The sequence below is a fragment of the Rousettus aegyptiacus genome, unplaced genomic scaffold (assembly GCF_014176215.1).
Source record: "Rousettus aegyptiacus isolate mRouAeg1 unplaced genomic scaffold, mRouAeg1.p scaffold_m13_p_6, whole genome shotgun sequence".
NCBI classification, from domain to species: Eukaryota; Metazoa; Chordata; class Mammalia; order Chiroptera; family Pteropodidae; genus Rousettus; species Rousettus aegyptiacus.
Genome location: NW_023416309.1, coordinates 11,073,033 through 11,086,864, shown reverse-complemented (window position 1 = coordinate 11,086,864; position 13,832 = coordinate 11,073,033). Strand labels below are relative to the sequence as shown.

The 13,832-nt window shown below is 39.9% G+C and overlaps 1 protein-coding gene across 22 annotated transcripts in view; it reads right to left on the bottom strand.

Moving 5' to 3' along the window:
• Positions 1–2,625: 2,625 nt before the first annotated feature.
• KCNMA1 (potassium calcium-activated channel subfamily M alpha 1) overlaps positions 2,626–13,832 on the bottom strand; it is a 683,907-nt gene continuing 672,700 nt past the window's right edge. For 13 of the 22 annotated variants that reach the window (XM_036222528.1, XM_036222530.1, XM_036222529.1 and 10 more), the window contains one exon: positions 2,626–7,764. In XM_036222528.1, coding sequence (XP_036078421.1) covers positions 7,610–7,764 — 155 coding nt within the window. In that variant the 3' untranslated portion in view covers positions 2,626–7,609. The remainder of the gene's footprint in view (positions 7,765–13,832) is intronic. The other 9 variants (XM_036222531.1, XM_036222517.1, XM_036222523.1 and 6 more) reach the window with 2 other exon arrangements.

Sequence of the window (13,832 nt, the reverse complement as noted above, 5' to 3'; positions counted from 1 at the left end):
CAGTGGTTCTTCATTGTTTCCATTGTCCATGGCAATCTTGGGCCAGCACCCACCGACAGTATCCTTGGAGATGTGGGGATCTATTTGTACTCAAAGCTGGCAAGGCAGACTTATGAATCCTATCAGCCTTCATCAGAGAGGGCAAAAGCAGCCTGCTAGAAACTCAGGGACTTTGCCACACTCACCATCCACTCCACCCTTGACCTCCATGGCCATGTGGCTGCCACAGAGACACAAGAAAGACTCATTTTAGAACACAAATACATAAATTTTTAATCTGCGAAAAATACAAAATGAAACCATGTACAAGTTATGTACAAACCCTTTATACAAGACAAGAGAGTTATCACTGGTTGTTACAGATGACAAAGTTGGATAGATCATTTCAGAGCACCAGCATTTATTCTCTCCTCCAATTCCTGTTAGGTCATTGTAATTAATTATAATCATAATCATAATGCCAACAATCAAAAGTTTGAAAAACAGATGAATACGCCACGCTCTTTTTCCTTCATGAACATGTAGGCTGACCTCTGTGTAAGTGTATTTTTTCCTTCTTTGTCCCCTGAAGAAATGTCAAGTGCAGGTTTTAGCATTAAGTGGGGGAAGGTTTCTTTTCAGCATCTGGGTGGTGGTATGTGGGCCAGATGTTTTAGGCAGGATGTAATTGTGCCACCTGGGAATGGAACATTTTTAATTAAGATTTCCAGGAAGATCTTGGTTTATGTTTGAAATGTTGCAGTTCTGGTCAAATGTGTCTCAGGATGTACTTAGCGGAAGGAGGGGAAAGGGAGCAGACTGCTCTGGGGCAGCCAGGACTTTGGTTTAGTGTGGAAGTGGGGCTCCATCAACTTTGTTGGCGGGGCTCCCTTACCTGCTGGCTGCCTTCTTGTATTGACTCTGAATCCCGTGTAAGGAAAACTGGTTTGCTCTGGCAGGCATGTGTCAGTGCCATGTCTACATTTCTAAGAGTCTGAACAGTGGGTTCGGCAATGCTTCCTAAGGCAGGCACATTGGAGAGCTTTGGTGTCACTTCCGTCCCTGTTCTGCAGAACAGCAAGGTGGAAGAGAAGAAACGCAGAAGTCCTCAAGGAGATAAACAGACCAAAGAAAACCTTTTTAAATTTAAGATCTACCTAGAAATTAAGGTCAGTTTTCACCAGGACAAAAAAGAAATCTCTCTCCTTGTGCTGCCTGTCAAGAAAAGCCACCTGAGCCAAGTGATTGTAGCATTTGAGAACCCTGAAACCCGAGCTGTCAATGTGTGTGCTGCTCAGCCAAGAGGACAGGAAACAACGGGGTGCCATGAATGGGGAGGTTAAAGAGGAGGCCCACTCTTTCCTTTGAGTTCTTCTCCAGGAAGAGTGCTAGTGACCTAGAAGTCCTCTCCAATCTTCATCACCCATGCTGTCCAAAGTGACATATAGTGACTGACTAATTGCCTACACTGAGCCAGGCCTCACGACAAGTTCTGGGGATGAAGACAAATGAGCAAAGTTCCTGTCCTTGTCCAGTGAGTACCTTTACTTCTTAGTCACCATGTTCAGTATCCTTCATCTCCACCCTCATAGCTGACCCATCCTCTCTATCTTAAAGTTCCTCTCTTTTGTTTTCCATTTTCCTGGTTCCAGGGTACACTAGATCTCCTGTTCCAAGAGTGTCTACTTATTTTGTTTATTTAGCCTCTAAAAATATGGTAATAGCCCCCTAACAGTATTCTGCCAGCTGATCATCCATATCCACACTTTCTCCTTTGGAGAACTCAGCTATGCTCCCCACTTTATAACCACATCTGCGGGGCTGAGTTGTAAATCCACAGGGCCTGCTGTAACCCCCTGCTTAGCATCACTCTCCCAACTCCTTTGCCTGCAAGGCCCTTCCTTTCGGATATCTCTCAGCTTCTTCCACTTTAAACGAAGCCAGTGCAACATTTCTCAGCTGGTTGCATTAGCTGGCTTCCCTTCCTGTCTTCTACTTTCTTATTCCTCCACATGGTTCTTCCCTTGAGGTCCAAATTCAGTGTTCCTTTCACAAAGAACCTTTTTCCAATAGTTATTGTTCCAATACCGAGACCACACACCAGCTCCCACTACAACTATTATGATCCACCAAATTGATTTGAGGAAGGTAGATGATTCACATGCTGAATGTGCACCCCTGAGAACTTGGTGCCACTGAGAAACTGTTCAGGTTTGTGTGCACTTTGATGATGACTTCCAGGAAGAATTGACATCTTAAAACTTTCAACCAAAAAAATATACAGGCATTGGTGTTTGTGACTAGTTTAAAACATTTAGTGGCTTTCCATGACTTTCCAAATCAAGTCTCAACCTCTTAGCTTGCCCTTAATACTGTCTACTATCTAACCTCTTCCATGAGATCTCATCTTAGTTTTCTTCAGCTCCTCTACATAAACTTGTCACCATAGACGAAATGGTCTATGTATTGAAATCACATTTCTATCAATGAGCCATGGCCCATTAAACCTTCCCTCCCTGGAAAACCCTCATGCTCCACATCTCTCCAGTCATTTGTGGCCTATTGAAATCCTCCAAAACCATCAAGCATAGTATTCCTCTGTATTCTTCCCAACGCATATAGTTCAATGCTAACTCTTCCTCCTTTCAACCCAAAGCGCTTACTCTTGCCATGACATACATGCTCCTGGCTGGTGGCATTTTAAAACACTGTTTATGTCCCTTTGTTTTTGTTCTTTTTTTCCAGCTCCTTGCTGAATATTCTGTTTGGCCTGTCTTTAGATATAGAAGTCTCAGGGCCATTTTCATGCTAAAGAAGAAGAAGAAGAAGAAGAAGAAGAAGAAGAAGAAGAAGAAGAAGAAGAAGAAGAAGAAGAAGAAGAAGAAGAAGAAGAAGAAGAAGAAGAATGCAAAAAAAAAAAAAGGTTTGGTACAGATAGTCTAACTAAAATTCCTTTCCAGCCTAACCATGTGAGTCTGTGATATCCTGTTGTAGGCCTAAAGGACTGCTCTTTGGATAACACAGGCTCCTTTCTCTCCGTACATGTTCCAAGCAAGCTTACCATAGAAATGGAAAATTAGGCTCTGCAGTTCTTTGAAAAATAAAATTATTCCCTGAATTGTCTTGTTTTGTGGCAATTTTTAAAATATTAACAACTGGTATTGCATGGGCAATAAGCAATCAAAACAGACTTCATCTGAACAATCAATATAAAGACAAACTGGCTGGAAATTGTCTCTAATTATTATTCTCTTGTAAATATATCCAAAGGACCACCTAACCTCCTCAGATGACCATGAGACTTAAATCATCTCTACTAGGTATGAAAAAATGCCCTTTGAGAACATGCGGCAAGTAGGTGAGAGGAAGAAAAGTAATTTACCAGAGAAGTTGTATGTAAAACCTCAGTTTCTTCAGTCCCACCCTTCCCCACTCCTTGCCCCCAAAGATGATGAGTCAAGCCTTAAATAGTAAAGTCGTTTGCAAGGGCCACAGTGACTGGTGATTTTATCACCATCCAAAAGGCAGCAAATAGGAACAGGATAGAAAATAGAATATAGAGACAGAATAGAAAGTGGACAGATTCTGCATTCGAACCCCATGTCCAGATTGCATAGATTTGCTTAGTCTCTTACAAGAAAGGTAGTTCACATCCCAGTCAATTGGTTTAATATTCTTTTTATCTATCTCTTCCCACCTCTTTTCCCTCTTTTGTCTCTTTTTCTCTTTCTTCCTTTACTGAGATTGTCTTTGTCAATGAAAAATAATAAATCAAAATTAGACATAGGAATGTAAGTAGCAAAGAGATAGTTAATATACTAATCAAATAAACAGAGGGTAGGAAATGAAGTGAGAAATAAGACTGGTTATTTCCTAAAGCCCAGATTTACATGCAGAAACAAAAATGAAGAAAATTTCAGGAATCAGAATTTATGAGCCTCAAACTACAAAATGGAAATTAGAGATATGGATTAGAAGTAAAAAGATTGACCAAAATTGGGCCTTGAACCAAGAAAAAAAGCAGATAGGAATGAGATTTGAAGAAAATCCTAGGATACACAGAAAAAGAGAAATCTAATCAAAGTGATCCAGGAGAATTAGAATTTTGAGATTTGCATTTTAAGCCTAAGGAGGTTCCAAGGTGTAAAGCAGAGGAATGAACCTAACAGCCAGAGCAGAAGTGTACACAGCCCTCGGGAGTATTGCCGAGGTGACGCTGCGAGGAGGGCTCTCATTACAGTAGGACAAGTTCGTCTCCAAGGGCTTCATTCCCATGCTCCCACTCCTAACTTAGAGCACATCCTCTCAGATCTGAATGGGGCCTTCAAGTCACTGAAACTAAGAGTTGAAAGAATATTTTCAATGTGCATAGCTAGTTATTTGCAGATACAGCTCTAAAACCCTCATCTTCAATCATAAGTAGGAAAGTTGGACTCTTTCACCTTTCAACATGAGAATATCCTCAATTTTCTTATGCTTTCTTACTTCCTCTTTCCAACACTAACCAAACAGTTTGAATTTCAAGTTTGTTTAAAGTCTTCAGTTAAATTTTGTACAAAGTACGTCATAAGATGTCCCAATCTTTCAAAAGACAAAGTTTCTGAATATTGCCCAACACACCTTAGTCACAATCAGTTTTATGTAAGAGGTTTTATATTGGTTCAAAGTGATATTTTAAAATATAAAATTGCTCAGATGAAAGTATAGGTATTCTTAAAGAGAAAGATAATGATGATGATGATGCCTTTATAAGTAGGTGTTTTATGCTTTTTAAATAACCTGTTAGTGAGTATTTGATTCCCAAAGCACCCAAGAGTCTTTAGTTTGGGGAAATGGCTTATCGGGAAACTTAAGTTGGAATGGGAGATCAGAGCCTTATAACACTGGCTATACTGTGATGACTATCATTGGTCTGTGCTGAATTTAGCCAGAAGGACAAGTCTGTCATGGCAGGGTGGAAAGCACACTCCCTCGGGTCCAGAGAGCTCAACGAATATAAACAAACTGAGAACCTCATTCCTTGAGCCCTTCAAAGGTCTTACAACCTTGTTTCTGTTTTCATTTTACTTTCAACCTACCAAGAAGCAGCTTTTGCCAAAGGAGACACCAACCAATTATTTGGCATATTTGCTTAAGACTGTTTGATTTTATTTTCTGGCCAGGAATAATCCATTATTGCATAGGTAAAACAGCATGAGCTTGCTGCCGTACCTTAGAAAAAAATAAATTCTAGATAATTAGCTTTTTTAGGGGGAGCCCTTTACTGTAAAAAAAAAAAAGAAAGAAAGAAAGAAAGAAAAGAAAGAAAGAAAGAAAGAAAGAAAGAAAGAAAGAAAGAAAGAAAGAAACTTAACTATTTAGTTTAAAAAAAAAAACAGTTCAGACTAAAATCTCTAGCAATGATGGAACTGGAGTTTATACTTCTGCTTCTAGACTTACTTGGTATGGCAAAATGGGTAAGGGAGGGCAGGGCATGGGATTCTGGCTTAAGTTCCTCTCAGATTATGTAGGTGGCCGCCATCACCTGCCAAAGGAGGCCAACTCATTATGAAAAATTCAGAAATGGTTATCAGAAACAAAAATGAATGAGTCCCACCAGAGTTCATGAAAGAAAGAAGAGTGTGGATTAAGGTGAATGTACTAAGGTGAACCCAATGCAAAATCATTATGTAGAAGAAGACCTGGCTTGTAAAATCCTAGCAAGGGATTCACCCCACAAACCAATTTTACTTCTGTTGGAAACCAGGAATTGTTTGTAAGCCTAAATATAGACTGCTGACATCATTTTAGTCTGCTGAGTAGACTACTGGTTGGTTATAAGTAGTTTTTAAACAATCCAATTGGACATACATTATATTCACAATACTTTTATAGAACTAGTTCTACAAAATGTGACGACACAGTCTGACAAGTCACTTCAGGATGGCACCTACAAGGTGGAAGCACAACTACATTGGCTCTGCAGCAACTGGACAGAGGTGGAAGCTCATTTTGCCTATGTTAGTAATTGGAGTACTTAGTGGACATACGTTTTCATGGTAATGCCATTGCTTGGCTCTGACCTGATTTGCACTAACATACTAGGTACCACAGGGTCATGGTCTGAAAAATTAATGGACTAGATATCTTAGGACTTTGGGGGATATTTTGATAAGTTTGGTTTCATCAAGTGTCTACAGTTTAAGAAAATAAAAATCACTGTTACATCCATGCTTCTCCAGAGACCCTGATGATTATATCAAAGATTGATAATTGTGAAGTCGAAAGACTTGCTAAATCATTTGGAATATAATAGTTGCTGGGATGACTATACACTGAGCATGCAAGTGACCAGCAGAGCTCTGAGACACGGTAATTGTATCTGATGGCTAGAAAAATCTTTTGACCACAGTCTGAAGTGGCTGATACGTTTGATTTCATTGCTGGTAATTTTCAAAGGCCTTTTTCTAACAGTCTATGTTAAGTGCATTCTTGCTTTCCTCTTGTTGTTATTATTTTTTATACTGTTGTAGCAAGTTTGTTTTTTCCCCCAGCAACTAAAGGAAACCTGCAAAACCAAAATCTGGGTAAGAGTCGTCTTCTTGATCATAGAAATTTTCTGGCATTTAAACAAAAGTTCAGTGAAAAGAATGAACATATTATCATATCTTATTATGAAGCAAAACTATTCATTAGTGTTTATAAACTTTTAGGCTAAAAGCTCCAAGACTTGGGGAGTGGGGAGAAAGTCCACCAGACCTTTCCAAAGTTGAAAGTACTTGTGTGGGTGGTTTGGAGATGTGATATGAGAAGTCTAACAGCACGTAGGAGTCCCCACCATCACAACAAACAGAGCGATGTCTCGCGTGCATCTGGTTCTCAACTTCCATGTCCCAGTTGTGCTTGAAACCCTCCCGGTATTGTTAGTTGGCTGGGTAAACCTGATCTGGCAATTGTAGAAAAGCTGCAAGAAGGTCTTCTCTTTAGGTATATGAACAAAGGGATAAAAAATACAGAATGAAAACTAAAACTACAAAAATATGACTTTCAACTGTGAAAATAAATGTTTCCATTTATTAAGAGCTGGTGTCAATGCAGCCAAAATACACACCCATCCAGGACATTCACCTGCCCCCTTTTGTCTTCTTTTTTGAATTTACTAAAATACATGTTTGTGTCATTGAATCATTTTAAAATTGTTTTAAGTAATCCATTTTCCATCATTATAATAAATTGTGGTGATGACCATCATTCTCCTCAAAGAAAAAGAGAGAAGAGAAATACACATTAAGGAGTCTGGCCACTTATTCATTTTGATTTTGCATTGTTTCAATATAGGGGAGATATTTGACAATGAAAAAAAGAAAAAATATATTTTCTTTCTAATAAATAAAAATAATTTAAAATGCTAGAGGCTATACATGACTATTTTAGTATGTTCATTTATAAATAAAATTATTTTCTTTTCCAAAATACATGGAAGCAATATCCAAGGCAGACAAAGAGAAAGATCTGTCTACTTTACTTTTCTTGAAAAACTTGCTTATCCTAATGTTTCCACCAGTGATTCAGCGTGTAAGAAGAAGAATAGTCACATCACCATTTATGAAGTTTGTCAGGCTTTAAAAAAATAGTTCTGGTCTCCTGGGAGTCAACATTCATCTTCAACTTCTCTGATTGGTGGAATCAAGCTGCTTGTGGATTTATATTGGTTGATCTGGTTAGCCATGTGGGTACTCATGGGCTTGATTTGAATGTTTCTGGGATAGGCATTATCCGGTTCATCTGTAAACCATTTCTTTTCTGCTAAAGGGCAAAATGGATAAAGAACAAGAAGGAGAAACAAGAAGCTTAATTAGTCCTAAGATAAAGCCTTTGGAAAGTTCACTGAAAAATGCAAAAAAAAAAGTAATAGAAGCTGACAGTGAGTTGCTGCTAAGAGAGACAGTGCAATGTAGGGAGAACCCCCAAACCTGAAACATACCTCTGTTGCCAGAGCAAGTGATGACCAATGGGCCATTAGTGCTTGAGGCACCATGGGTAGCCCTCAGAGAATAAAGAGAGGTTGGAAAAAGAACTCCGGCAATGTTCTCTGGGGTTCCCTTAGTGGCCTGAAAGCTTTGTTGGGAAGGAGGTGTCGAATATACCAAATATTGCCTGAGGAAAGATTTGTGCATCCATCGATTTGAGTGGAGCATATGGAACATGTCTCTGCCATAGAGTGAGTGATCTAGAATCTTATGCAGGATCTCCTTCTCCCAGCCTTTACTTGGCTTAGTTTGTAAAACACTGACTTCAACTATTCCACTCTCCTATTTCTTTTGCAGCCAGTTTTGAGGGTCTTAAAGTAAGCCCACAGATTTTACTGGCCAACGAGAAAGAAAATCAGAATAGCAACCAATGTTTGAAGAGGATTTTGAATTGGCTTTTATGTCAAGAAAGAAAACTCTATGTTGGCATAAAGTTATGAAAAGAATTCCTATTGGCACTATCTTAACGGCTGTAATAACCCAAAACTGTTGACAAGGGAGCTAGATGAGGTCTTGGCATTTCATTTCCACCCTAAAAGCAGAGAGGGTTGAAAAAGAATGCTGAGTCAGGGCATTTGGGGGCCTAGGGTGAGAATAACAATGGCCTAGCATCTTCTTAGCAGTTGATGCTATTTTATAAGACTGAGCCCTCATCCCCAGCTCTTTTTAGGATCGAAATTTTCTGGAAAATAGGCCATGTGTATAGATACAAAGAGACTGTGTGAATAGGACATTTTAACTTGGGAATCCTATGCCTCATTTTAGTGGCTTAAGAAAAGAAAAGAAAATGGGAAAAGCTTTCAAACACACCCACAGCTAAAGAGATAGCAACCTCTCCAGTCTCCTTTACTGCCTATCAGAACAATTCAGAACTGCCATGTCAATGGCTCTGGACTGATGTGTTAACAAAAATGGCTCTCCTGGCTTGACAGAGGTGTGTGTGTGTGTGTGTGTGTGTGTGTGTGTGTGTGTCCGTCCATCTGTCTGTCTGTCTAGCTGGCTGGCTAGTGATTTATAAATTCAGTATCTATGACTGGCTCATGACCACTTTGCTTGTTTTTTCTTGGTTCTTACTTTCTCTCACCATGTCAAGTACCTGGAGTCCTCAATGTAAACATTATCGCTGGAGCTGGGATGTGCTTTGGTGAAAGCTTACTCACTACCCTTTGTTCAGCAGCTCAGTTTACCCCCCAGGAAACTTACTGCCTCTTGGATCATTCTCCACCCCCCTCTCCCCTGCTCTGGCTCTCTCACCTATTATAATTAAGTTCACTTTGATTTGAACAGATTGGACGATAGGAATTCATAATGCTACATCCTCACAGTGAAGCTAACTGATTAAGTGCTTTAAATTATTCTCTCTGACAGAATGATAAAGTTACAATCTGTTCTGAGATGATCTACAGCTTGCCAGACTCCTACAGCTTCTTTCTACATTCATTTATCTTTTTGTCAAGCAGAGTTTTTTTTTTTTTCTTCCCTAAGCTTCAATTCCATAGATCTTTTAAAGTCATCAGCACATCTGAATTATTAATGAGGCTTTAGAGGCAAGGTTCCTGATGGGCTGGTTCAAAAAGGCTGTATAGAAACCCGGGACTGTGTACACATCAAAATAATTTCAGCTCCATTTAAAAAACCATTTAGTTCAAGTGTGACATAGATGAACCATTATGCATTTGTGGAAACCAATTTTTTTGTGATCTACGATTAAACTAACCTTTCAGAGAGGAGTAAAGTGTGATGGTTATCACGTTTTAAAAGCATTGCCAGGCCGCCGAAACAATTTCAAACTACGATTTTTTCCGATGGTTTATGTGTAAAGGTGTTTTTTAGAAGTGCTGAATCTGGCGTCTGTGCTGTTTGCCTGATCCACCCTTGGTTTTGGCCACACCATCACGTGGGGTGATTTTGCAAAGGGATTTAGTGATAGGTTGAGCATGCCAGGTTGGAAAGGAGAGTGAACTCTGCTTATGGAAACAAATAAGTCTTTTGGGTGAAAGACCCGAGACAGCTTCAATTTGCTGAAATTTTTACAACTGCAGTAGACAATAATTGTTCAGAATTTAGTCTTTACAGTTCACTTCAAAGTTGGCATTTTGACCTTTCACGGCAGAGAGACTATCAATTTCCTTCTGCTGTCTACTGCAAGAAAGAACATTATTTCCCCATTTAAGCTCCTTTCTCTTTCATTTTAAATTTCTTGCCATAAAAAGAAATCTAAGCAGAGTAGCCCCAGTGTGTTGGTCATTCAGCTTCAACACCAGAGGGAGTTGTGTTAAAGCACATCCTGGAGATCAGCTGAGGTGTTTTAATTAGAGTGGCTTGTAAGGTATACTTGTTGTTGGAAAATTGGTTAGCTAGGATGTTAAGGAAATGAAAATATATTAATGCTGTGAGCATTGTGCCAAAATATCTAGGAGCAAAGGTATTTTATGAAGAGATTTTCCCAAAATAGCTTCAGGGAGACACACACTTAATGATCGCCAGTCATTCTATTTCAGAGGAGAGTGATCTGAGGATGACAACGACGCTTTGGTTTATTGGATATTGCCTTCCAAAAAAAAAAAAAAAAAAAACAATGGGCCAATGGGTGGCTACAAAATTGGCCATAAGAAAGGGTGCTCAGGGGAGAAATTCAAGTGAATGCTGAAGTAGTGGTCCAGGATAAATTCAAATTCCTGTTTATCTCCTCTCCCTGTCTCATCCAACATACCAAAAAAAGCTTCTGGGAGCTTTGTTTAATCCCTAAGATGAAAAAGGCAATGATCTGGATGTGAGGGCCTCCTCGCTGCCAGAGAAAAATAGCCCTATTTGTTAATAAGCTTCTTGAGAATGAGATGGATGATATCGTCAGTGTGTGTACAATGTGTGACCTGCCTGGAGTCAGGAAAGGGGTGGCATTGCACGCGATCTATGGCAAGTGGGCTAGTCAATCAAGATCAAACGTGAAAAATAACTTAAGGAGATGCTGGTAAAAGAATTGACACTGCCATTGGGAGATGTCACCTATCAAGACCAGCCACGCCATGGGCTGTCAGGCACAGACGAGCAATGAGGTACAGGCCAAGGAGATGGCATAGGGCAGTAGGTTAAACTCAAATGAATCTGGCTCACTCACATACTAGTTGCAAGCCTCTGAGCAAGTCATTTTGATTTATCTTAGCTTTAGTTGCTCTTCTGTAAAATGGGGCTAATGATAGGATTTTCTTAATGTTGTTGTTTGGATAAAAAGGGCTAGTGCCCATGAATCACTTACCACAGGTCCAGAAACATAGTAAGTAAATGTGGGCTGTTAAGATTATTAGTATTATTTGTAACATTAGCAGGCATTATGCAACAGAGGCAAAATTTACAGACTCTAGTTTTAAATTCTACCCTGCCACTTCCTTGCTAGGTGACTTTGAACAAATCTGTCTCAGATTCTGCATCTTTCGAATGGAGATACCGATAGCGTTACACCTGAGGTTGTCTTAAAGATTGAATGAGCTGATATATGTAAAGTGCTTAGAAGAACATCTGACCCATGGTATACACTAAAATGTTAAGTTTTAGTATAAGGTTAGCATTAATGTAAGTACTAAAGGACTATGTAAGGATGAGTAGTACCTTTCAATGTGATTACAAATGAGACTGGAGTGAATAACTGAGCTGTAAAAAATTGGGCAGTTGCCTGAAAAATGAGAATTATGGCAATAAAGATGGCAGAGAAGGATTTGGTTTGGTAGTCTTCATTTGGAAGGTGAGGAGGAATAATGAGTGTTCTGCCTGGGGAGGTCAGGACTGCTAACCTCATGTGGTACCTGTGTCTTTGAAATATTGGCTTTCACTTGACAGGTGCCCTACCCCACCTGCAAACCATCTCCACCATCTGTACATCTTTCATCACTGAAATTGAAGGGTCCAGAATAAGGGTCAGGATTTCCTCCAGGCACAAGGAATCCCAGAATAGTAAGCTCTGGTGGAAAAGGGCCTCAGATATAGGCTGACATAACTGTCTGGGGACCCAGAAGCAGAGAAACAGGCTGCACTGTGAAAATCGAGTCTCTTTGCTAGCTCTGTGGGTTGTCAGTGCTGTGGGATTTAGCCTTTTCACATAACTACTCCCCAGAGGAGAATGCATGAAAGGGGAGACGATGATACAGCAAAGGCATTTGGAATAATTGGCCCTCTTCTCACTATACCACAAGCTGAGGTTTAGAGAGAAAGGGCTTGAAAGAAAAAGATTCCATTTGGATAGAGATAACAGTCGAGGACAGTAAGAACTAACAAGGAGCTCAGACTTCAAAGGTAATGCTGTGTGGTTTCACATCTCGCATTTCTGAGAGGGAGTATGGCATTCGCCCTCTGCCCCACAGACCCCAAGCCTCCCAGTGGACCCCACACATGCATACTGCCTCCTTTCCTCTCTGTGGGCAAAGTGTGGCTATTTTATAGGAATGAAAATCATTTGTACCAGAAAGGAAGCAGTTTCCATGTATGAAAACTGTCTCATTTCTTTGCAATTGTCCTCTCTGACTGTGTTTGCCTCTTTTAACTGCAAGTTTAATGCTGCCATTCACTGGGCAGAGCAAACTGCTCTCTCCTGGCCCTTGGACCCCCGGAGGGTGGAATTTGCACTCTTTCTTCCCAGGTGGCAGGGATAATTCCTCTCACTTTCCCATGCAATGAATGTGCAACCTCCTGATGGGAAATAGGCAGCTAGGTTAGTGACAGGTGCCCACAGCTACTTCTTTATCATGTTATGACAAAGCAGGGAAGGGCTGAAAGAAGCTGACTGAGACATTGATTTTTACCCTGTCTTGACTTCTACAAGCCCTGAAGTTTCTGTACTCTCCTCTTTCTCCTTCAAGAGCCTGTTGCTATAGGAACCTGGCAGGTTGATTTAATTGTCTCTATTGGGATGCAGACACCTTTAGGCTTTTCCCATGCTGAAGAAGAGCCAGTCAAAAGGTTTTTCTGGTCACCTGGGATCTTGACAATGCTGGCAGAAGGCACAGTTAGTCTCTACTCACCAAGCTTACAGGACTGTTCACCTTTCTCGGAAGCTGTGTGCCCAGCTCGAGAAAACGCTAACAGCACAGAGTCATTGTGAAGCACCTACAGACATTTCTTGTATTTTTTTTTTAAAGATAAGCCAAGAGGGTAGAGATAATTTATAAAAGGATTATAAAATTTGTAATTTATAGAAGGTATGAAAATGTTTAAGGTTATTTCAAAATATAAAGTGAGCACTTATTGCGAGTAAAGTTCTGGGTCATAACCCTTAATATTTATAACCGAATTTGAAATCTTTTCTAACCATGGCAGAAATCTAACTACACATATAGAGGGTCCAGCTTCTTCTGTACCCATTTGAATTGGCTTCAGGAAGGACCTTGAGTAGCAGTCCTTAGGGATGTTGATAATTTCATGATCATCTGAGTTTTGAAGCTGAGAAGGTTCACTGAGACTCCTGGTCTGCCCACTTACTTAAGGTTTACCCCTTTCAAAGCCTAAAGTAAATTGGACTGACTGGCTTATAAATTGCTTCTCCTCTAGAATGGTGTAGATAATTGAGTTTCTAGCTGTTGTTCTTTTTAAATGCACAAACTTTCTCTCCAAATAACTCTTTCACTTTCTATCCTAATCTACTTGTCTTTTTTTAATGGGGAGGTGGGGGAAGAGGAGAGACATAATATGAAAAACTTATATGCCTCCTTCCTAAGAGAACCTGAAAGAAGAATGGGAAGTTTGGGGTCACACAGAAGACAATGGGGGAGACTTTTTGTTCTATTGAGGGGAGTATAATACAGTTGTTTTGGCTAATGAAATAGAAGTAGTAATAATAATATCTTTTTCATTATT